The sequence below is a fragment of the Aureobasidium subglaciale genome (genome assembly GCF_000721755.1).
Source record: "Aureobasidium subglaciale EXF-2481 unplaced genomic scaffold scaffold_44, whole genome shotgun sequence".
NCBI classification, from domain to species: Eukaryota; Fungi; Ascomycota; class Dothideomycetes; order Dothideales; family Saccotheciaceae; genus Aureobasidium; species Aureobasidium subglaciale.
The window spans coordinates 45697-67677 of NW_013566951.1; the positions used below are offsets into that span (position 1 = coordinate 45697).

General features: G+C 50.2%; 13 protein-coding genes across 13 annotated transcripts; 7 read left to right on the forward strand and 6 right to left on the reverse strand.

Annotated features, from left to right (window-relative positions):
- Positions 1-98: 98 nt before the first annotated feature.
- AUEXF2481DRAFT_704467 (uncharacterized protein) lies at positions 99-600 on the forward strand (the record flags this gene model as incomplete). The annotated part of the gene is made up of 1 exon (XM_013483398.1): positions 99-600. One exon carries the CDS (start codon positions 99-101, stop codon positions 411-413), a length of 315 nt encoding a protein of 104 aa, XP_013338852.1. The 3' UTR covers positions 414-600.
- Positions 601-780: 180 nt separating this feature from the next.
- On the reverse strand, positions 781-2110 carry AUEXF2481DRAFT_48778 (uncharacterized protein; the record flags this gene model as incomplete). The annotated part of the gene is made up of 4 exons (XM_013483378.1): positions 781-1355; positions 1418-1951; positions 2006-2026; positions 2080-2110. The coding sequence occupies 4 exons, from the start codon at positions 2108-2110 to the stop codon at positions 781-783; spliced, it is 1161 nt and encodes a 386-aa protein (XP_013338832.1).
- A 707-nt stretch (positions 2111-2817) lies between these two features.
- On the forward strand, positions 2818-4557 carry AUEXF2481DRAFT_113774 (uncharacterized protein). The gene is made up of 4 exons (XM_013483399.1): positions 2818-3658; positions 3722-3994; positions 4053-4188; positions 4244-4557. The coding sequence occupies exons 1-4, from the start codon at positions 2822-2824 to the stop codon at positions 4537-4539; spliced, it is 1542 nt and encodes a 513-aa protein (XP_013338853.1). The 5' UTR covers positions 2818-2821; the 3' UTR covers positions 4540-4557.
- Positions 4558-4857: 300 nt separating this feature from the next.
- Positions 4858-6827, forward strand: AUEXF2481DRAFT_45176 (uncharacterized protein). Its single transcript, XM_013483372.1, has one exon. It carries the CDS (start codon positions 5145-5147, stop codon positions 6657-6659), a length of 1515 nt encoding a protein of 504 aa, XP_013338826.1. The 5' UTR covers positions 4858-5144; the 3' UTR covers positions 6660-6827.
- A 795-nt stretch (positions 6828-7622) lies between these two features.
- AUEXF2481DRAFT_572392 (uncharacterized protein) lies at positions 7623-8639 on the reverse strand. Its single transcript, XM_013483400.1, has one exon. The coding sequence runs from the start codon at positions 8503-8505 to the stop codon at positions 7792-7794; it is 714 nt and encodes a 237-aa protein (XP_013338854.1). The 5' UTR covers positions 8506-8639; the 3' UTR covers positions 7623-7791.
- Positions 8640-9934: 1295 nt separating this feature from the next.
- On the forward strand, positions 9935-10774 carry AUEXF2481DRAFT_45178 (uncharacterized protein). The gene has a single exon (XM_013483373.1). The coding sequence runs from the start codon at positions 9939-9941 to the stop codon at positions 10485-10487; it is 549 nt and encodes a 182-aa protein (XP_013338827.1). The 5' UTR covers positions 9935-9938; the 3' UTR covers positions 10488-10774.
- Positions 10775-11221: 447 nt separating this feature from the next.
- AUEXF2481DRAFT_71510 (uncharacterized protein) lies at positions 11222-11557 on the reverse strand (the record flags this gene model as incomplete). The annotated part of the gene is made up of 1 exon (XM_013483382.1): positions 11222-11557. One exon carries the CDS (start codon positions 11555-11557, stop codon positions 11222-11224), a length of 336 nt encoding a protein of 111 aa, XP_013338836.1.
- AUEXF2481DRAFT_572479 (uncharacterized protein) lies at positions 11533-12286 on the reverse strand. Its single transcript, XM_013483401.1, has 2 exons — positions 12017-12286; positions 11533-11944 (listed from the first exon to the last, which is right to left on the reverse strand). Exons 1-2 carry the CDS (start codon positions 12102-12104, stop codon positions 11568-11570), a joined length of 465 nt encoding a protein of 154 aa, XP_013338855.1. The 5' UTR covers positions 12105-12286; the 3' UTR covers positions 11533-11567.
- Positions 12287-12469: 183 nt separating this feature from the next.
- Positions 12470-13525, forward strand: AUEXF2481DRAFT_34054 (uncharacterized protein; the record flags this gene model as incomplete). The annotated part of the gene is made up of 1 exon (XM_013483367.1): positions 12470-13525. One exon carries the CDS (start codon positions 12470-12472, stop codon positions 13523-13525), a length of 1056 nt encoding a protein of 351 aa, XP_013338821.1.
- A 1609-nt stretch (positions 13526-15134) lies between these two features.
- On the forward strand, positions 15135-17805 carry AUEXF2481DRAFT_9518 (uncharacterized protein; the record flags this gene model as incomplete). The annotated part of the gene is made up of 3 exons (XM_013483362.1): positions 15135-15221; positions 15280-15323; positions 15375-17805. 3 exons carry the CDS (start codon positions 15135-15137, stop codon positions 17803-17805), a joined length of 2562 nt encoding a protein of 853 aa, XP_013338816.1.
- A 69-nt stretch (positions 17806-17874) lies between these two features.
- On the reverse strand, positions 17875-18468 carry AUEXF2481DRAFT_572416 (uncharacterized protein). The gene has a single exon (XM_013483402.1). It carries the CDS (start codon positions 18276-18278, stop codon positions 17943-17945), a length of 336 nt encoding a protein of 111 aa, XP_013338856.1. The 5' UTR covers positions 18279-18468; the 3' UTR covers positions 17875-17942.
- A 423-nt stretch (positions 18469-18891) lies between these two features.
- AUEXF2481DRAFT_9519 (uncharacterized protein) lies at positions 18892-20249 on the forward strand (the record flags this gene model as incomplete). Its single annotated transcript, XM_013483363.1, has 3 exons — positions 18892-19187; positions 19242-19602; positions 19674-20249. 3 exons carry the CDS (start codon positions 18892-18894, stop codon positions 20247-20249), a joined length of 1233 nt encoding a protein of 410 aa, XP_013338817.1.
- Positions 20250-20357: 108 nt separating this feature from the next.
- On the reverse strand, positions 20358-21735 carry AUEXF2481DRAFT_572403 (uncharacterized protein). The gene has a single exon (XM_013483403.1). The coding sequence runs from the start codon at positions 21650-21652 to the stop codon at positions 20465-20467; it is 1188 nt and encodes a 395-aa protein (XP_013338857.1). The 5' UTR covers positions 21653-21735; the 3' UTR covers positions 20358-20464.
- Positions 21736-21981: the final 246 nt, after the last annotated feature.

Below are 21981 nucleotides of genomic sequence, written 5' to 3' on the forward strand. Positions count from 1 at the left end.
AGCCGTGTTCGAGAATATCTTTCGACAAACCACAATCTCTTCGGCCATCATTCTTCGAAACCAGGCTATATCAATTCTGAACAAATTCCTCCGCAATAATGTCGGTCCGAGCCATCCTCCTCTACCCGTTCAAAGCAGGCTCCACCTTCAACATCAACTACTACATCAGTACCCATATGCCTTCAGTCGCCAAGCTATACGGTCCTTATGGTCTTGTAAGATGGGAAGTCTTACAGTTTTCTGGAGACGAGACATCACCTTATATCGTGCAGACTGTACTTTTCTGGGATAATCTTGATCAATTGAATGCCGCGAATTCAAGTGACGGTGCAAAATATCTGCGCGAGGATATCAAGAACTTTAGCTCGGTTATGCCCGTCGCGTTGGTTGGTAATATCGCAGGCCAGTCTTGAGGCCATAGTCGGGCAGAGAGATCTGATCGTTGGCCAGAATCAGATATTTGCATCTACAAGCCACCTAATACCATACCTTTTCGCGTGCCGGAGTGGGGCACGCTTGTAATTATCGCAAAGCACGAGACTTTCCAGATCAATAGCCGGGCCACCGAGATATGATGATTAAACGACTCCCTGCCTGATCATCTGTACATGGATTATTACTGTGCTTCTCCACAGCTTATCTGCGACCTGCTCTGCTTTAGTCATGAAAGTGAGCATTTGTCTTTCTGTCACTAGACTCGATCATATCACGCCTGTCTTCAATGATAGGACGTGCACCGTTCGCAAACGTACTAGAAATATGGTCAAAGATTTGCTTGTACTACCTCTCGAACGCAGTAGTCTCAACACTCTCTGGATACCTAAGATCGCACTGCCCTCGTATATTATCCATGACCTCCATGATCAAGACACTCTCTTTCCATGGCATGACCTCACTTTCCAACAATCCGTCCCTTACGCATCTGGCCGCCTCGTCGGCTTCATAGAACATACCATGTCCGCCAGCAGGAAATGGGCAACTGATCTCACGAATCTCGACAGACTGGTCTCCAATTTTCAGGGGAATGACTTTGTAACGGTCTGGTTGGAAGGCCATACCAAACACCTGTATCTCACCTCTCGTGCCTTGGATCCGAACGGTAGGTCCAGCTGATCCTCTTTGGTCTGGATCCGAAGCAAGTGGAAAGGCAGTCATTCCAACACCGTGTGACGTCCTCGACAGCTCATTGATAGGTGTAGTCGTTGGAAAGGATATGATGAATGTGGTGTCTTCGTCGACTCCAGTTTTTGGGTATTTCACCATGTGAGACATAATCTTGCTCGGAGGTTGTCGCTTGTCGACAGGCAGCGTATGGTACATTGTCTGAAAAATCCAGGTGATGGAATAGATCCCGACTAGGAGAGGGTCAGCTCCCGGTCGAAGGGCAACGTAAATCTCCCGAGCTGAAGAAACTCACTCTCAAGCAATGCGCCGCCAGCGAGGTCGAGGTTGACCTTTCTCCGTTTCTGCTCCAGCCAGAGATCATCTACATCTTCGCCCATACTAGTATCCGCAATTACTCGGAGGACTTCCCCGATCTCACCATTTGAGATTATGTCGCGGATTTGTATGCTCAACGGGAAGTATCGTGTCCAGACAGCGTCCAGAAGGAAGAGGTTCCGCTCCTTTGCGACCTGATAGAGGATTCGCGCCTGAGCAGCATTGACTGTGATTGGCTTTTCACAAACAACGTGTTTGCCAGCGTATAAACACTCCAGGGTATGTTGAAAATGGTGCGAATGTGGACTAGCAATGTAGATGATGTCGACGTTCTTGTCATTGACCAGCGCGTCATAGGTTCCATAGCATGCGCAATCTGACGGTGCCTTGACCTTGATCCTGAATGTCTCCGCCCGAGTTCTGCCAGAAGACGACGCTATCGCTGCCACAACATGAGAAACGTCCTTGACGTCGCGGGTGGTCGGATCAATCAAGAGATCAACAGTGAATTCTAAATCAAACACATGAGCAGGACCAGACGCCATGGAAAAGCTGAGATACTCACTCTCCGCAATCCATCCAGTTGCTGAACCCATTATGTCAGTGACGCATTCACAAGGCAAGTGCAGTCGGCCTCACCCAAAATTCCCCACTTGAGTTGGAAGACCATTTTTGAAATGCTTATGCAGCTGCGAGCCTGCCAACAGAGTCAAACAAACGCCTCTCAATTCATCTAGTGAACTCGATTCATATTCAGCATCGGGTTCTTTTTTAAATCTCTCTGCCTCTTCAATTTGGATTTTATTGGCTCTGGCTGACAATGGTCGGTGATGACATGTCGATGTCATATAGCCGTGCTGCACGTCGAAGATCGTACCCGGTACCTCAACTCCCGAGCGCATCCCGCAGCCACCCACTGAAATGCGCAAACTGTTCTCTCACTGGAACACTGGAATATAACATGGCTGTATCAACGCATAGTCTGTTCTTGAATACTGGGAGCATCATGGAAAGTCTGCGGAGGCAGGCTTCTCCTGCAACAGTCTTGCTCCTTACCAAAATTTGTGCACTGCAGTAGCTTAGAGGATGATGACCTCGCATATGGGAGGAGTCACTCTTGTCATGCAGCCGCACAATCAGTCCAAACGAAGAAGCCGGTCGCTGTCTGCATCCATCCCACCTCCACACCACGGACACTGCATCGCGGGGCCCCGGATCGCCTTATCTTGGCCAAGACTAGAACAATCCTTTCCAGACATATATGGAGACACGTATCTACTAGTATCATACTCTTGCACTGCCCACAGATCTTAATTAGTATCTTACCGTTGACTCCCAGCCCAGCTCTGAACTTCACAACATCATCATTACCGCTCTCGAGATGCCTCTGCGTGGTCATGCCCTGACCGTCGGTATTACTGCCACATGTGGCTTCTCCTTCATGCTCTTCGGCTGGGACCAGGGTGTATTCGGAGGCATATTGAACAACCAGACCTTCGAAAAACAATTCGACTACCCCAATGCCCTCATACAAGGTCAGATTGTCTCTACCTACGACATTGGGTGCATACTCGGTGCAGTCATGTCTCTCTACTTCGGTGACCATCTTGGTCGACGTCGCTCAGTCGCCATGTCCTCCATGTGGGTCATCCTCGGAGGAGCCATACAAGCCTCGGCCTTTTCACTCCCTCAAATGATTATCGGCAGAATCATCGCTGGTCTGGGAATCGGACAAAGCACTGCAGTAGTACCGATGTGGCAAGCTGAGACCAGCAAGCCCGAGCATCGTGGCAAGCTCGTTGCTCTACAGCTCGTGATGGTCATCTTTGGCATATCGCTGACCAACTGGATCAATCTTGCTATGACTTACGTGCTGGACAACGAGGTGACCTGGCGCTTTCCTCTTGCCATGCAATGCTTCTGGGCTGTAGTCACCATCAGTCTGCTGCCTTTCATGGTAGAATCACCTCGATGGCTCTGTTACAGAGAAAGACATGCAGAGGCACGTACTGTGCTTGCGCGCTTGGCGAATCTCGACGAAGATGATCAACAGGTTGCTGGAGAGCTGAAAATCATTTCCGAAACAATCGCCGCGGAGAAGGCTGGCGGCAAGATTGCGTGGTCGGAAGTTTTCTCTGGAGGTGAACAACAGAACTTTAGGCGTATTGTTTTGGGGGCCGGGACCTCCATCTTCCAACAGATGGGGGGTATCAATGTGGTATGCCTACCTTGATAATCTCTTTCTGCTTGTGAGCCACAAGTATACTGATCAAATCGTCAGGTCGTGTATTACTTCCCCGTCATCCTCACCGAATCTTTCGGCTTCAGTCCCAGACTCGCGCTGATACTCTCTGGCGTCGACTTCATCTCCCTCATGTTCTGGGGATCTTGCGCATCACTCTTGATTGATCGCTTTGGACGTAAACCTCTAATGCTGTTTGGCGCGATCGGTTGCGGTATCTGCTTCACACTGGTAACGGTCGGTCTGGCTCTCGGCACAAAACCTACTCTGGCCATGTCTGTGTCCTTTATCTTTGGGTACCACTTGTTCTATGTAAGTTATTGCACTCGGTTAGATGTGTGAACAGTTACCTGACTAAACTTCTTTCTAGGGCGTATCATTCCTCTGCATCCCATTTCTCTACCCGTCCGAGATCAACTCGTCTCGCATGCGCAGCATTGGCAATTCTATCGCCATGGTCACCAACTGGCTCTTCGTCTACGTAGTGGTCCTTATTACCCCAAGTGGTCAGTCATCATAAGTGACATCCGGCAGTCCTCGCACTCGCTAACATCAGTCTAGCCATCACCAACATTGCTTGGAGATTTTACATCATCTTCGCCGTATTGAACTTTGCATGGTTCCCAATCATATACTTCTTCTACATTGAGACCAAAGGACTCTCTTTGGAGGAAGTGGATCTCATGTTCAAGATTAGATACCATTCGACCACGAAGATGAGCTATGAGGAGGCTGCTGTACTTGCCAAAGAGGAAGCGAACGTGATGCGCCAAGGTGGTTCGGTGGTGGCCACGGAAACGAAGGGGACGAAGGATTTTGTTGAAAGAAGAGAATACGTGGGAGATGGTCGTATGTAGATGAGTTCTTGGACCTTGTACCTCTACGCACGACGCCAGATCATAATTAGTCACTTTGATCACGTTCACTTGTTCCGTGGTCAAATTTACCGCCCCAGAGCTTACTTATGACTCTCAGTCAGGACACGAGACCCTGAGACGCTTCGGTATGCACGTGGTCAGGGTGCGGAAAAGGCTACTTGCCGAGTTCCGGGTCGAAAAGTGAGCGAGGCCAAACAGAGCTGCGTTGATCACGCACGTGTGCAATCGCCTGCAACCTTGCAGTCTTTACACCCTTGAGCAGTGGGTACACTGTTTCTCAACAAATACCCAACGAAGGTCAATGGGTCCTGATTTACGGCAGGCAGAAAACATGTCGCGCTACATACTCCCACGTGCAGACTATTTGCTACTTCAATGGTTGAACGCAGTATATATGCCGCGCCCTCAATCAGTGGGTGGCAAGAGGGATCGTGTGCACTGAACGATAACCAACGATTCTTACTTGTGCGTAGCCAACTGTTTGAGCTATAATACCCTTCAGAGAGTACACCTTCTGGACTCCCAAGTACTGTCAAGCCATTCCAAGCTTTTCCAGGCATTCGCACCCGAAAGCTTGATTCACCATGGCAGAAGTATATCCCGAGATTTCATCCCATGACAACACCACCGACAAACGACCGCCGCAACACACGTCGTCGGAATTGAGCGCATCGGAAAGCAACTCGCTTGAGACCAGGACTACTCGACAAAAGATCAGCGATTTGTTTACCATTTTTGCTGCTGGTGCTGCTCTCATCAGCGATGGCTACCAGAACAATCTCATGACGATGACGAATGTCGTGCTGCGCAAAGAGTATCCCAAACAATACACTTCTTATTTCAGTACCGCCGTCTCCAATGCTTTGCTTGTTGGCGAGATTATCGGGCAGATTGTCGTTGGCCTCACCTGCGACTATTTTGGCCGCAAGTTTGCAATCATTGTCACAACTTTCATGATTGTCGTGGGCGGAATTCTTGCGACTGCGGCCTCAGGCACCACCATTCACGGCATGTTCTGGATGTTGATCGTTGCACGCGGTATCGTCGGGTTTGGTACTGGCGGTGAGTACCCTGCAAGCTCGACTTCCGCAAGTGAAGCTGCCAACGAGCAGAATCTGAAGCATAGAGGTCCGCTATTCATCCTGGTCACCAATCTTCCACTGTCTTTCGGTGGCCCCCTCGCTGTCTCGATCTTCCTTATTGTTCTGTCTGCCGCTGGCCAAACCCATCTCGGAATTGTATGGCGCGTCTGCATGGGCATTGGCTGCCTCTTGCCCCTCACTGTCTTCTACTTTCGAATGAAGATGCTCAACTCGAAGTTATACCGTCGTGGTGCCATCAAGAAACGAGTTCCATACACTCTCGTGCTGCGATACTATTGGAGGCGACTTCTGGGCACATGTGGTGCATGGTTCTTGTACGACTTTATCACATTCCCTAACGGAGTTTTCTCGGCCACAATCCTGAGCGGTGTTGTTAAGAAGGGCCCTCACAATATCCGCTCGACTGCAGAATGGCAGCTCTTACTTGGGGCAATTGCACTGCCTGGCGTGATACTGGGAGCTTGGCTCTGCAACCGTATTGGTCGTAAAAATACAATGATGCTCGGCTTCAGCGGCTACCTGGTCTTTGGTCTGATCATTGGTTGCGCCTACGAGCAAATCACCAAGATTTTACCTTTGTTTGTCATCTTTTACGGTCTGATGCAAAGCTGTGGTAACATGGGTCCCGGGGATATGCTCGGCTTGCTCTCGAGTGAGAGCTATGCCACAGCTGTGCGTGGTACCTGCTATGGCATTTCAGCTGCGCTGGGCAAGACTGGCGCGGCATTGGGCACCCAAGCCTTTACTCCCATCCAGTTGCACCTTGGCAAGAGATGGACCTTTATTGTGGCGGCAATCTGTGGTGTCGCTGGCATCCTGGTCACGTACTTCTTCGTGCCTGATCTCAAGGGAGATGACCTCAAGAATGAGGATGAAGCGTTTCGTGCATTTCTTGTGTCTAAGGGATGGCAGGGCGAAATGGGGGAAGATGACCTCCAAGCTCTTGCTGACGACGGTATGCCATCTTCAATGGTGGAAGAGGTCAAAAGAGCTTGATTTGGAGGTCGGAAAAGATCAATATAGAATCCGTGTTCTATCTGGCGCCAGATTACATAACAGTATAGCATTGTCACTTTGCTTCATCGTAGCTACAATCAACTTCCTGATTTATTTTCCTCTCCAAAGGATTGACCACGCTAGCCGAAAGTAGCTCAATGCCAGAAACTTCCAGATTCACACACACGGAAACTAAACGCTTCTGATCGAACTTGTGACAAATCCATCGCGACTCTTCCTTCCTCTCTTCCAATCAGAGAATCTCGATGTTGCCCATCCACTCATGTCATTGCATCAATAGCAGCTTGTGTCTTGTTCTCCGACACAATCATAGTCAAAGACACCATCGCAAAAGAAGACCATGAACGTTACGAAGTATTCAAATCACTCGAGACCAACGACACCTTCTCCTCCTATGATGCAGTCGACGGCATAGTACCCATTGCTATACTCTACGACGACGTTGCTGTCAGAGCCGAAGCGAGGTTTATCGATAGTGGACTTGGCCAGCACCGGATGGCACAGTTCAAAAGACAGGTGGGCGGCCTTTTGGCAGCGCAGGGCAATGGAGGTCGCGAGCCCGAGACGAAGACTGAAAGCTGTGATGACCAAGTACAGGGGTCATAAATTCGCAGTACCAATGTCGGAACCGGAGATTTGATTCGTATGATGAAGTCCACCGTGATAGCTGTATCAAGGCACAATGCGTTCACGACACATAAGGGGTTCCAAGGAGAGCTGTTCTCCAATTTTTCTTCTCCCTCGAGTGCCCGAACTTGGATTCGACTGCGCATTCCAGCAGCTTCTCCTGAAGTCGCTCTGTCACAATCAGAGCATGTGATTCAAGCAATTACAAGGTCCCAAACACTAAGCATTCTCCATCTCTCGTGAGTTTTGTACTCAAGTAAGTCATTGTCTATTGTACGAAGGCCATCCAGATCCTCAGAAAACGCATGCACTACTGCTCAGCTGATTAACAAGCCAAGACAAAGCTGTGCCACTCTGTCTTCCAGTCACCGTCTTGACATCTAGGCCACACTCGACAAAGAGCTTGTGCCCATTGTGAATCGTCCAATTTTGGTAACTCGTCCCACCGTTCGGCCTCTTCCCTTTCCTTTCTCTCATGCACGTCTTATTCTTTAGAGATACACTCATGGAGTTTATCGTCACGTTGACTTCCGGTGCAGATCCATGAGCGCGTGATGTATCGTAGTACTTCGAGTAAGTCGCAATTATTGCCACCATGGCCTCTCAGGCCCTCATTTCGAAGCTCCAGTATCTCGAAGCGTCGAGCGTAACAAGGCTTCGACCTGGAGATGAGGCTGAAGACCGAATGGGCAAGATTCTTGTCCATTGCTATTAGTGCGCTGTCCAGTTGATCCTTTGTGCTTGTATCGATTGTTTGACCATTTTCGCATGCATCCGCAAACTCTTGGCAGGACCTCCAGCTCCAGGTGAGTGACTGTGGACAGAGAACAGATAGATGCTCTTTGCGAGGAGAAGGTAGCCGTCTCAGCGCTTGGTAAGTAACAACCTCTTCGGCATTGCCCTGTGAGCGGAACATACACAGCGAGAATTCCTCCAAAGTAGGACAAACGTGTCGTAGAGTGTCAAGGCACCCCGGATTTGCGAGTAAAAACCGACTTTGTTGGAATGAATCCGCTGATAGCATTGCTATGGATGAGAAGAGGAGACGCCGTAATTGAGGACCGCAATGGCCAAGTGCAAGAGCGATTGATCGCGGTTCGAAGATGCCAGTCAACTTCAGAGTCTCAAGAGGTGGCAAAGAGAGTAGCAGGACTTCCAATGCCTCCGGGAGACTGGTCAGAAGGTCTATCAATGTCATCCGTCATGATATGGAGGACCAAATCTCTAAGCGACGACAATCGGCATGAGTCGTCAACCGAAGAAGTTCGCCAGTATTAACATGGCTGTGGACCATGAGACTCTGCAACTTCGAAAAGTCAGTGCATTGATCCCAACGCATCAGCGCGTGTGCTGTATCTCTTGCAACTATCTCCAAGACCTGCAAGGATCCTCGGGCGGATGTGAACAAAGCGGGAGTGATCGTCTTTTCTGGCCATTGTCGTCTTAGCTTCTGCCAAGCTAGAAGATGCAATGGGCCGCCGTCGCTTTTGTTACAAAGAAGGTGGATCTCTCGAAGATTAGGTGCTCCGCCAGCTACCTTTTCTGCCACAGCATCCTCGTTGTAATTGACAAATCCTCCCTCGTCAAGAAAGGTGTACTCCATAGTAAGGCTGTAGAGACGTGGCGATGTAGCAAGTTGTAGGTCTTGTGGGTCGATGTTGATCGTAGCCTCGGGCTGCTGATAAATACTGCGCAGCATTAAATTCTGCATGTGTAGCTGTGGTTGTGGTCGACTACTGTTGATGTATTCCAAAATCAATGGAGGCATCCGTTCCATAAAACCCCATGTGAGTCTTTGGAGAGCAGGGAGTCTCTTGACGAACTGGCTGAGAGGTCTCCATCCAGCTTCACTAGTAACGAGCTCCGACTCATCTCGATCTATGTGAATGTACTTCCGGATATTTAGTGGTCAATCTCCACAGTCCATGAAACGATAAGATGAATGGGGTCTCCAAAGTCTGCTAGGAAGTAGTCGAAGATGGTGCACATAGTTGAAGCTCTCGGAACGCCCAAGTACGTGTTTCCAATGGTCGATGCTAACACCAAGCGTCTCATGCGACGAAAATTTGATACTTATCGCACGGAAAATGTGCCTGTTTGTTGCTTGTCTGCATCCTTTGTCTGCTAAAGAGAAGTTGACTAGGCTGTCCGAGTCGAGATGGGAACTGATCCGAGTGAGCAATTCCGGCGGCAGAGTCTCCATCTCGGGACACGTTCGATAGTCGTCAGGACATGTGTTCAATGACTAGGTGCGGAAAGCTTGTTTGACGCTTGGTGTACAACTCGCAAGGCGTACCCTCCCGGTGTGCGAAAGACTGTCACACTCGTAGCTGTCTCAAGGCACGAATTTCTCTATATCCGGTGCGATGGCACCGGAATACAACCTTCTAACGACACTCCGCGCAGGAGTACCAATATAAGATATTATTATTAAGAATAGATTAGTGTAACAGGGTTTAGCACCCTAAGCTCCTACGTTTTCTGCGTAATGTATCAGAAAATCGACACCCCAAGCTTGCCGCGAGATCTCCACATGTTGACACCGCACACGTGCTTTGATCGGCGAATCCCGCCAGGGTCCTGATTCAAATCATACCAAAAGCATCCCACAACAGGCAAAGCATTCTCGAGATGCCCACCTCAGCAACACTTCTGCGTACGCTCAAAAGTCACTGTGAAGAAGTTGGCCATTTCAAATTGTCTCCGAATGCGCAGCTACTAGCATCTGCGGATAATCGAGACCTGAGACTTCGGGACGTCACCACCGGTGGGTTGGTTTTTGCGACAGACGCGCATGGTGAATTAATCTTCAATATTGCTTTCTCGCCTGACAGCAAGCGAATTGCGACAGTTGGCTCCGAAGGTTATGCTCGGATATGGAATACAGACTCCGCTCAAGAGCAGTGTGCCTTGAGTGTCGACGGTGAACCCATGCTTGCGCTCGCCTTCTCTCCAGATGGTAAGCTACTGGCAACAGCTTCGGAGGTCGTGAGATTGTGGAATCCGGACACTGGACTACTGCTGCATACTCGACTTGGTCCAGGCGACCACAATTTTCTTTCTCCTGAAGCTGTGTGGCACAGGGACGAATACCCAAACGAAATTGGTCAAGTAAGATTCTCCCCCGATGGCCAGACATTGGTTTCTACATGCCATAGTACCAACACTACACGGCTCTAAAATGTGCAGACCTGGAAGCTACAACGAACTATCCAGGGCTACTCGGCCAGATTTTCGCCCGACGGAATGCAGTTGGCATTTGTCGTCAACGGATCTGCAGTTATACATCAGCTGACAAACGCACAAATCAAGAGCATCATCAATCTGGGTCCTCGACTGAGCCAAACCCCTGTTTTCTCGCCAGATGGTCGAACTCTTGCTTCTTTTGGTCCAAAGGTAAGATTGCTTTGTGGGACGCTGGAAGCGGGCAATTGACACGATTGCTGGAAGGACACGAGCGCAGGATACATTCGGCCTTCTTCTCTCCTGATGGCAAAATTCTAATCTCGGGAGCATCAGAATGCAGCTTCAGGGTTTGGATAGTTGAGACTGGAGAGTGCCTGTTGGTACTTACTCACAAAGAATGAGCCAGATATCCGTGGGGTCAAGGTAGATGCGGTGGCAACGCGATGAAGGTCTCGTTCGGGAGTGATGGAGCGAGAATTGCTCTTGCATTTCCCAATGGCAGTGTAAGGATCTGAGAGATACATTGGGCTAAAGAAGCTGTATAGTTGCGTTTCGTTATCACGATTTTAAAGCGTATGAAGCTGCGTGAAGGCACAATGTGGTTACAAGATCGAAGGCCGTGCGCGGAGAGCTTTAACCCTTCCCTCTTCCGACGGTCAAGACTGGAAAATGACTGTGCATTGCTTCAACTCATCCACTGACTCGTCGTGACATTGGGATCATGTCTTTCATCTCTTCCAAGGGCCTTTGAACCAGACATGCTCCTTCTCAATCAGCTTTCCCTCTGGAGTAAAGTCCACACCTTCTGCCTTCAGCAAGTCAAGCTTCTTGCTCTGATTGATACCGCTCGGCGCTTTCTGCCAGTCACCCATGAAGCCACCCACAAAGCCATTAGCGGCGATGACTCGGTGACAAGGCACCTTGGGAGCATACGGGTTCTTCCGCAGAGCTCCGCCTACGGCCCGAGGAGAAGACGAGAGTTGTCGTGCAAGGATAGCGTATGAGGTGACGGCGCCGGCAGGTATGCAGAGAAGATGAGTGTAGACACGCTGCGGATCATGCATTAGAGGTGAGTTAGGAGCGAAGGGAACAATGCTTCACCTCTTGGAATGCTGTGACTTCGGATGGGGTGGGCAAGATAAAGTCATTGCCGTTCAGTGTGGTGGTTTTCTGACGTTTGCTGGCTTCCGGGCCGGGCTCTTGGGTGGTTTTGCGCTTCTTAAAGTGACGCGACGTTGTTTCCGTGAGTTCAGATGGGCCTACCATGATTGGAGTCGCCTGGAGCATAGATTGGGCTTTGGAGGTGGTCTTGAAGTCGAGCGTTCTTCGCGATTGTGTTTTGCCGGAAGCCACTGGAAAGTGAAAACGATTTATCAAGTCGGAGGGTTTTGAAGAACAAGTCGTCCTGAGGTCGAGATGAGCAACATATACGAGGGGTTCGTGATTGGTCACTTTGAGAGCAGTGGCTGGCAGTTTGTCATTCTCCTGAAGCTGGAGCGGTTAAGATGGTTGTAGGAATGCACAATGATTTTCATCTGAGCTCAAGACTAAAGGAGAGCACAAAATCGTGTCGTCTCTCACCGCGCGTGATATTTCTGTAGAAATGACCATGCATTACTGCAGTGCATGGGATGAGTTTTGATTGACGGAGGAAGCAGCGCTAGAGCAACGTTTGGTTGACGTCATGGTTCGATGTTTTGTAGAGCACGCATTGCCCAAATCAAGTCGTTCACTAAATGTCTCAGAAAATGTCGCTCGTAAGGTTTCGATCTCACAGTGTAAGATGCTGTCGTCTATGCAGCGGCCTTGCGGTGTCCGCGATGTCGCAGCACCGTCCAGATTGACGAGACAATTTCGGCCGACAGATCCGGGAAGTTGGCGTTTCGCGGAACAAGCATGACGAGGATGCTGACAGGCAGCCACAACACAAGCATTCACAACCAATTGCATCTCCCTCTCGATTCCGAACAGACACGATGGCTGCACCCTACGAGCATGAACGCCTGATCGCCGAACTGGCAGTGCAGAGGGCCTCCCTCCTGACCAAACGAATCCTCGCCGACATCGACAAAGGCGCCTTGGATAAAAGCGACCGCACTCCCGTCACTGTCGGCGACTTTGGCGCTCAGGCTCTGATGATCGGTGCCATACACCACAACTTTCCCGAAGACTCCTTTATCGGTGAAGAGACGGCCACCGCCCTACGCGAGAATCCGCAACTACAAGCCCGTGTCTGGGACCTGGTCTCCACCACACATCTGCAACATGAAGAGTCGGATAAACAATTGGGGAGCATTGCCTCGGCAGAAGACATGATGGACACGATTGATCTGGGCAATCACCCTGGAGGCCGCAAAGGCCGCATCTGGATTCTGGACCCCATCGATGGCACCGCTACCTTTATGCGCAACCAGCAATACGCCGTCTGCTTGGCCTTGATTGTCGATGGGGAGCAACAGGTGGGTGTCATCGGATGCCCTAATCTGGACATCACCTCTGGCAAGATCTCAGAGGAGAATGCGGATAATTTGGGCAACGGGCAGATGCTTTCTGCTATCAAGGGCCAAGGTGCATTCATCAGACCCTTGAGCAAAGGGGCACTCCAACCATCCAAGCCAATAGAAAGACGCGAAGATATCTCCAGCGATCCTACAACGCTCGATTTTGTGGAGTCAGGAAACAGCAAATCTGTCGACCTGGACTTCCATCGCAAAGTAGCCGAGAAGCTGGGCGCCCCATGGCCTGGTACCGACATGTGGTCATCGCAAATGCGATACATTGCCATGGCCGTTGGTGGAGGCGACGTCATGCTGCGCTTCTACAGCAAGAAAGGTCACAAGTCTTACGTCTGGGACCATGCAGGTGGCTTCCTGATCTTCGAAGAGTCGGGCGGCAAGGTCACTGATCTGGATGGCAAGCCCATTGATTTTGGCGCTGGAAGAAGGTTCGAGAACAACAGTGAGATGGTTGCCGCTCCCGGAAAAGCACAACCGCGTATGCTGCAACTCGTCAATGAAATGCTGCACGCTTGAGCTGTTACCACACCTGCTCGCTTGCTTGTTTAGTACCATTGGCTCGCCATTACAAGTAGACTAATTGCGTGCTCTCACGGACGGCAAGATCATGCAGGCTCATGTCGCCGCTTTGCGTGATCAACCAGAAGAGCACAATCTAGGCCCGATACTGCAGCCCGAATGATAGAGATCCTCGAGCATCTCATTTGAGTCACGTCACTTCCACTCACCTCTACTACAGAGCGACCACAAGCTGTAGCAAGGCACAGTAATATCTCATACCAACACGACTGGCGCAGAGAGCTCTGAACAGATACATCCCAGTGATGTCGCCGCAGATCTAGAAGCCGCCGTGCATTGCGACAACTCCGAGCGTGACAGTGTCCGTACATGGTGTGGAAGGAAGAGTACCAGACCAATTGCAAGATATCCCAAGCTTCAACATGAACCGAGGCGTTCCCCAGACAGTCCATCAACTCCAGGTTTCCTGCTGTCATAGCTAATCTCAGGCTTTCGCAGACCTACCTCAAGCTTTCGCAACGGTATCTCTTCCGTATAGGACCTCCCTAATTGGGAACTGGAGATTCTACAGAAGATAGGTACAAAATGCGAGCCACCAATGGTCACGACCACCCAAAGTAGAGCGACAGTGAAGCCGGCCGTAACTCCAATGCCAAGTTGCTTCGCCAAGTCCCGCCCGGACATGCCAAGCTGATAACATTCACTTTCACCTTCTCGCCCCATACAAGAGCCTCGGGATAGGCAATGTGGCACGTGAAATTAGGCGATGCTTTGTCTAACCTTGCAATCAAGGCGTGCGATCGCGCGACGCTCGTGCTGTCGGACGTGAAGCGGAGTTGGTACGCTGGTGATTAGACGCATACGCTGGCCAGACCCAGATCTTCGGAATCTCCATGTAGGCAAGTCTCCGAATCATCATTTCTGAATCAAGAGCATCTGAAGAAAGTGAGATAGCAGCCGTGATATCTGCTTGCGGAACTCATTTCGGACCCTTGCTCACGGCCATCAACCGGACGTCTAGACCCTGTGGAGAAGGAGATAACTACAAGGCCTCATTGCCAAGCACACCTCTTGGCCCTCGGACTTCCCATCGTCGACGTTTTGACAACCTTCCTAATCAGGCATCTGAGTTGCTGAGCGTCGTCGCGGCAATATCAGGAGATAGCCTTCCGGTCAATTAACAATCAGGAGCCAAGATGTCGCTATCTTTACACCACAAATGCAACCCTCCACAACCTCTTCGCTTTGCTTCTTGCGTGAACCAAGACTCTTGGTACCAGACGTAGTGGCGTGAAATGGTTTGCCAAGCTGATATAAACTTGTGACCGCGGCAATTTCACACCACTATCAAGCGAGGAGGATGCAGGACGACAACGCCACGCAGATAGGTCGTGTGTTCATGTCGCTCATGGCATGGGATGTTGCCACACAATGCAGAGAGAGCGCAATAGAATGGGTTCTGGAAAAGATAAGGACCAGCATTGCATTAACGGTCTGGATCTGAGGGGCATGATATAAAGCAGCCCATGCACGATCTGCTTGATCAGTGCAATTCATCCCATCACTTCATCCTTTCATTGTGCTGAACGCTTGGGTTTTGTTCACCATGGCCGAACCAGAGAAGAAGATCGCAAGAGAGGACATTCAGCCCATTGGCAAGGATGACGTGGCTATCGGTAGTGTCGCTGAGATGGTGGGTTTCTACACATCGAAAATGTCATTGACCAGTCACAATCTTAATCCTCTGACAGAAGAACGAGTCGGGAGAAAGTCTGCCCAACGACCAATTTCAGAAGTGAGTATTCATTACTGTCAAGCTGTAGTGCAAATTCTGACAAGCGCTCAGTGAACTCAACGTCACCGTCGACGATTACGTTCATGCAAGAGAGGAAGCCAACAATTTCACCCTTGAGGAAACCAGGACCATGATGGAATCGGTCTGGAAGATTCACGAGCTCGACCCCAACTTCCCGGACAGCATTCTGGACAAGATTAGGGAGTTCTTATTCAACGAGGATGTGTTTATCAACCCCGAGAAGCATGCCGACCTCATTTCGGAAATCAAGATCGAAGCCGCTTTGATTGTCAACAACTCTCCTTACGCCGAAGTCAGAGCCGTTGTCGACAACACTGATGATCCCAACATGCCTTGCGCGTCACTTCGTGCATACATTATTGGACTGCTCTTCGTCACCTTGCTTGCCTTCATCAACCAGCTGTTCTCCATCAGACAGCCTTCGATTACCGTCGAAGCAAACGTTGCACAACTGCTCGCATATCCCGTTGGAGTTGCTTGCGCGAAATGGCTTCCAGACGTAGGCTTCACCTTGTTCGGCTCACGTCACAGTCTGAACCCCGGACCGTTCTCCAAGAAGGAACACATGTTGATCACTATCATGGCCAAGGTCGGAGCTAACCTCCCTTACACTGACTACGTCGTCTGGGTACAATTCCTTCCCCACATGTTCAACCAAAGCTGGGCTAGCTCCTTTGCCTACCAGATCGTCATCGCTCTTGGTACCAACTTCATTGGTTTCGGTCTTGCTGGTATATGCCGTCGCTTCCTCGTATACCCAGCTTACTGTGTGTGGCCTACCTCGCTTGTTACCATGGCCCTCAACAACTCTTTCCACGACAGCTCCAACCCTTCTGTCATGGGACCTTTCAAGAAAGTCCTTACAATGTCAAGGCTGAAGTTCTTCGTCTTGACCTTCACTGCCATGTTCTTCTACTTCTGGTTCCCTAATTTCATCTTTGAGGCTCTGAGTATCTTCAACTGGATTAACTGGATTGCACCAAACAATCTTCACCTCTCCACCATCACTGGTATGAACAACGGACTTGGTATTAATCCTTTCCCCACGTTTGACTGGAACATCTTGCTCTGGGATCAGATGGACCCTCTAATGGTACCCTTCTTCAACACTGTCAACCGCTTCGCTGGTCTAGTCATATCCGCTTTCGCCGTTCTTGGTGTTTGGTACAGCAACACCTTCAACACTGGTTACCTGCCTATCAACTCGAACAAAGTCTTCGATCACTTTGGCAAATTCTACAACGTTACTCGCACCCTTGATGACCGCGGCTTCTTCGATGCTGAGAAGTACACTGATTACTCGCCCGCTTATATGAGCGCCGCGAACTTGACTGTCTACGCTTGCTTCTTTGCCATCTACACAGCCACCATCTCCTACGCCATCATGTACCACCGTCACGAAATCGCCATGGGCTTCAAGAACATGTTTAAGCGTGGTGACAAGAACGAGTACAACGACGTCCACAACCGTCTGATGTCTGTCTACCCCGAAGTCCCCGAATGGTGGTACCTGATCTGTCTCTGCATTTCCATCGCCTTTGGTTGCGCCGGTATCGCCGCATGGCCAACATATACCACTGTCGGTGTCGTCTTCTACGGTCTGGCTCTCTGTCTTGTCTTTGTCATTCCCATTGGAATTATCAGAGCCATCACCGGTATCCAAGTCACTCTCAACGTCTTGGCTGAGTTCATTGGCGGTGCTTGGGTCGAGGGTAACGCTCTTGCCATGAACTTCTTCAAGTCTTTCGGCTATGTTACTTGTGCTCACACCATTCAATTCTTGAACGACCTGAAGCTTGCCCACTACTCCAAGATTCCTCCTCGCCATGCCTTCTGGGCACAAATGGTTGCTTGCCTCGTCTCCACCTTTGTCTGCACTGGTGTCCTCAACTTCCAGATTCACATCAAGGATGTCTGTACTACTGACGCACCCAACCGTTTCTACTGCCCTGGTAACAACACCTTCTTCACTGCTTCTGTGCTTTGGGGTACTCTTGGCCCTCACAAGGTCTTTGGTAAGGGTGGTCTCTACACTCTTCTTCTCATCGGTTTCCCTGTCGGTCTGGTCGTTCCTCCCATCCTTTACTACGTCACCCGCCGTTTTCCCCAGAAGAAGTGGCTGCGCCAGATCCACCCTATCGCCATCATCTACGGTGGTCTCACCTGGGCTCCTTACAACTTTGCCTACGTCTGGCCTCAGGTCCCGATTGGTTTCATCGCAATGGTTTGGCTTAAGAGCCGCTACCTTGCTTGCTGGTCCAAGTACAACTATGTGCTCAGCGCTTCTTGGTCCGCTGCCATTGGTATCTCTGCCATCATCATTTTCTTCAGTGTCCAGTACTCTGGAAAGGTTAGTCTTGACTGGTGGGGCAACAATGTCTCGTACCAGGGTTGCGAAAGCACTGCTTGCAGAAGACTCACGCTCGCTGATGGAGAATTCTTTGGTCCCAGAACTTGGTAAATGCTTGTTGTCACTGTGTTGAGCTGAGGCATGCAGCTGGTGGAAGAATCACTGTGGCCGTTTTTTGCGCTTTCGCTCAACATATACCTTTTACGATTATGATGTTCAGGAACGAGAAGGACTTCATTCTTTCCTGGCTAATTGCCAAATTCGGCTGCTTTTTCAAGACGCCAATTCAATGGAAAGCCTCTCTTTGACCATTTCCCTCTTCTTTTGCTAGCTTCAGCTACAAACGTGAGATGAATCTGCCTTTCTATTGCTGACTTGCTGCGGGAATAGCTCGGGGTGAAACGTCTCGGGGTGGACTCGAAAATGTGGAGCTGTGCTGAACACCTCCACATGTCAACGGTCGGAGTCTCCGCAGTCAATAGCGTCCATGCTCTTTGACCATGAGACAACCTCCTTGTGGCCAAAACAATCTCAAAGTCATGCCGTGCCTTCTTAGTGACTGTCGCCCGACCAATCTTTGACATTGACCTTGACCTTGCCGGCTGGGATATTTACTGACCGTGAGACCTGTCGATGCTTGACAAAGGCAATACATCAACGGCGAACACTTCGAGAAGCGCCTTCTCTCCCTCCCGTGCGCAAAACACGATCACACTCTTTGCAGCTGCCTCAAGGCACGGTACTTATCAAACTTTTATGCGATACCATCGAGATACAGCTTTACGTGAGTTTTGTGCACCAAGTTCGTTGATATGCAATACAATTGTGCCTTGCTACATCTCGTCGTTGCTCTGCTTTGGACGTTGGAGGAGCCTCAAGCGGAAAAGACGATGAGCTGAACTGAACCGAGTCAATAGCCTTGGGACGCTTGTTGCTATCCACCACCCGTCTGATCCCGTCTACGTCAAAAAATATCAATATGTGGGTGGAAGCTGAAAAACGTCTGCTCGAAAGTAGGTCTGCTTTGACACCCCGAAGCGAGCTGTAGCAAAGCACTCTCAGAGCTTCCAGCCGCAGGGCTCACTCCTTGTTGTACAGGACCATGCTCTATAAATTGAAGGCTGCCGACCGTGTTCAGCAACATCTCCAGATACACCTGTTCCTCTCTATCTCTCTTGTCCACCTTTCTCTTCCAGAATGAAGTATACCACAGCTGCTGTCCTTGCCGCAATCGGTCTTACAAAGGCTGCTCCTTTGGAAGATCGATCCTTGAAAGCTGCAAACTGTTTTGCAGTAGATCTTGTGGTGGACGTCCTACGTCTCTACCCTTCGGCGTCTCCATTCTGCTCGTCGGTACTGCGAATCCCCACAGTGACCACTACCAAGACTGTGTCTTCGACGGCTTCTTACACTTCTTCCCTCACCACCACCGTACCTACAACTGTGTCGACCATCACAAGCACCGCGGAGCCCATCACCGAATACTCGACTATGTGAGAGCGAATAATCTTGCTTGTGGATGCCATCCGTGACTGACTATTAGCAAGTGAAACCACCATCACTACATGCATTCCTTCCGCCGTCAACAAACGCGAGATTGAGAAGCGTGCTTTGATCCCGGCCAGCATCAGTATTTCAGGAAGTTGTGCTGGAGCTCCTGGGGTCCTCAGAAACATTGCCTGCAATGCCATCACCAGTGCGTGCAATTGTTTGGGAATACCGACTCCCACGTCCACAATCACACAGACTCAAATCTCTTCGACCACGGCCTATCCTACCGCAACCGTGTATTCTAGTATCACCGCAACAGCCACCGTTACCGGCACCACGACGGTCCCTACCACACTGACGTCTACTGTCAACTATTGCCCAGTGCCTTCAAGCTGCAATAATGCAGGTATCCGTTGGGTAAGCAACACACTTTATCAGCGCATTGATGAACTTCACAATTTGTTCAAATCGCTGACTCAACCCTCAAGGGATATTATCCCAATTATGAAAACAACAACATCGGCAACGGGGATAACTACTACAGCAACTATGACCCAACTGTGATCAAGTCAGAGACTCCCGACTACCAATCCACCGCCACAGTCGCTGGAGGCCTGAACCAAAACTCCGTCAGCGACATCTCCATCTACGGAAGCAGCCAAACCTTTCACTCCGACTTCTTCACTCTGAACCACGTCGGATACATTTTTGCTCAAAACACTGGAACGTACACCTTCACTCTAGGCAATGTCGACGATATTGTTCTGCTTTGGCTTGGCGACACCGCAGTACGTGGATGGACACGAGGCAATGCAAATGCCTTGGCCATCTACTCCAGCCAGCCGACAGCTTCTGCCAGCATTGAGTTGGTCCAAGGCCAGTACTTGCCTTTCCGGGTCGTGTTTGGCAATGCACAGGGCGCCATCTCGTTTTCTCTTCAGCTTGCGGCGCCTGATGGTACTGTTATCTTGGACAGCAACACTCAAGACTCCAAATTCCTGGTTCAGTACTCGTGTGATGGTGTTGCAGCACCTGCTTTCCCCGCTTTCGGAGCCGAGACTTGAAGTCGTCTCTGCATTCTTTGGAGGTTCGTGGGAGGAGAAGGCGAGCGTGGTGGAAGTCAGTGGGACTTCGTTTGGAAGCTTATCTGCCTTGGAGCAGATCACTCTCACTTCCGAGTTCTGTCCCCTTGCTTTTGAGATGTTCGATGGCTCTTGTTGTTAGTAGTAGAAGTGATCATCACGTCGTATGTACACATGTCTCTGGTTGTCGGCTCACTTCAACGATGCCACCCCTGCTGCTCCCGCTCCACTTGTTGTTGGTAGAGTTTGAGAGGCCGGAAGTGCTCGTCACTCGCAGTACAGTAGTTGTGAGGTAAATTGTTCCAGTCTATCTTCGGTTGCGGGTCCCCCACACGATAACCGCGGCAGTTCAACCACAACTCGTCGATGAGGCGCTCCTCATACCAGAAGCCAAATCCAAAGTTCTCGAATATCCGTGCGTTCGTGCCAAACAGACGACCATCGGGCCTTCTATCGGTCTTGATCCGAATGCGGGCAAGGGAAGAGTTCAGTCTTAGCATCTCGAAAGTCGACAGTCTCTTGCGGTGGCCGGATCTGTCAAAGGGCGCAATTGTCGGAGTCCAAGAGAACTGTGGAGATATTGGCAGAGAAAGAGACTCGGACTTTCGGACGTTCGGGCCATGCAGATGACAATCGATTCGGTATGGTTGTAGGAGGTCGAAGGTGTGGGCCACAACCTTTTGTGACTCCTCAGGTGGCCGCAATACAGGGCCTAGACGTATACTGTACGATAATTCAACGGCCGAATCTAGTTGAGATGGATGCTCCAGGCCGAGAATCAGTTTCTGAGACCAGATCAGGCCCGACACAGTATCAGTGTCACAACACGACGAACGAAGAGACGCTTGCCACCCAGCAGCCATCAACCACAGCACACGTATAGCACGAGTCTCCTCGGTCCAGCTTGGATTGCTCAGAGGTATATGTACATCATAAGGGACTCTCTCTGGATTTTGGAGAGTCGTATCGTAAGGCGTGTAACAACGATATCGAGGAGGATCGGCCAGCTTTTCGAATTGCAATGTACTGAAATAGTCGAGCTTGGAGCGAAGAATTGAGAATGCAATATCGTGAATCCGAACTGCCTGCGCGATTGTATGGAAGATTGTCCAAGTAGACACGTTGGGCCATGGTGTCGTCTTCCCGGCAACTACAAAGTCATCGATCATCGCCTGAAGTATCTCCGGCGTGAGATTATCGGAGTGGTTTCGTGTCGCAAGCCGCTCCCGCAATGACATGTAAATTAGCACTGGAGAGGCAAGTTCATCTGGCAGACTCCGGAAGATTATCGTCCTGAAGATCAGTTGCGCGTTGAGATTGAAGACGGGGCGACGCCAGGACGGCAGCATACAAAGCCTTGAGGTCTGGCAATTCCAGAAGAACATACAGCGGTAGTGGCGCTGGCAGGGCGGAGAGAAAGTCCGTCATTGTGAGCGAATCGAGTTTTGTAGGTGGCAAGAACTTGTCGCCCTTGCAAGCCGATGTCCTTGTCGCTTCCGCTGGAGCCGCTGGATGTGTTAGTAACAAGATTATTTCTCGTATGCACAAAACCATCCCCGCACTTCTCCGCAGATCACCTCCGCACTTCTGTTTTCCCCTTGACGATCTTCACCTCGACAAGAGGCATCTTCTTGACTTTAGGCAAATGTCGCAACTATATTTGATGCCATGCACGTCTTCGCCTTGATCTACTCAAGCAATTGCAAGCCACCCC

Bases quoted from the DNA above. Each gene is read 5' to 3' on its own strand.
- AUEXF2481DRAFT_113774 (XM_013483399.1), top strand. From the start codon at position 2,822: ATGCCTCTGCGTGGTCATGCCCTGACCGTCGGTATTACTGCCACATGT. The intron at 3,659-3,721 runs GTATGCCTACCT...TCAAATCGTCAG, and splicing joins AGATGGGGGGTATCAATGTG to GTCGTGTATTACTTCCCCGT. The intron at 4,189-4,243 runs GTCAGTCATCAT...ACATCAGTCTAG, and splicing joins GGTCCTTATTACCCCAAGTG to CCATCACCAACATTGCTTGG.
- AUEXF2481DRAFT_45176 (XM_013483372.1), top strand. From the start codon at position 5,145: ATGGCAGAAGTATATCCCGAGATTTCATCCCATGACAACACCACCGAC.
- AUEXF2481DRAFT_572392 (XM_013483400.1), bottom strand. From the start codon at position 8,505: ATGACATTGATAGACCTTCTGACCAGTCTCCCGGAGGCATTGGAAGTC.
- AUEXF2481DRAFT_45178 (XM_013483373.1), top strand. From the start codon at position 9,939: ATGCCCACCTCAGCAACACTTCTGCGTACGCTCAAAAGTCACTGTGAA.
- AUEXF2481DRAFT_572479 (XM_013483401.1), bottom strand. From the start codon at position 12,104: ATGGTCATTTCTACAGAAATATCACGCGCGGTGAGAGACGACACGATT. The intron at 11,945-12,016 runs GTGCATTCCTAC...CTGCTCTCAAAG, and splicing joins GAGCTCAGATGAAAATCATT to TGACCAATCACGAACCCCTC.
- AUEXF2481DRAFT_572416 (XM_013483402.1), bottom strand. From the start codon at position 18,278: ATGTCAAAGATTGGTCGGGCGACAGTCACTAAGAAGGCACGGCATGAC.
- AUEXF2481DRAFT_572403 (XM_013483403.1), bottom strand. From the start codon at position 21,652: ATGTTCTTCTGGAATTGCCAGACCTCAAGGCTTTGTATGCTGCCGTCC.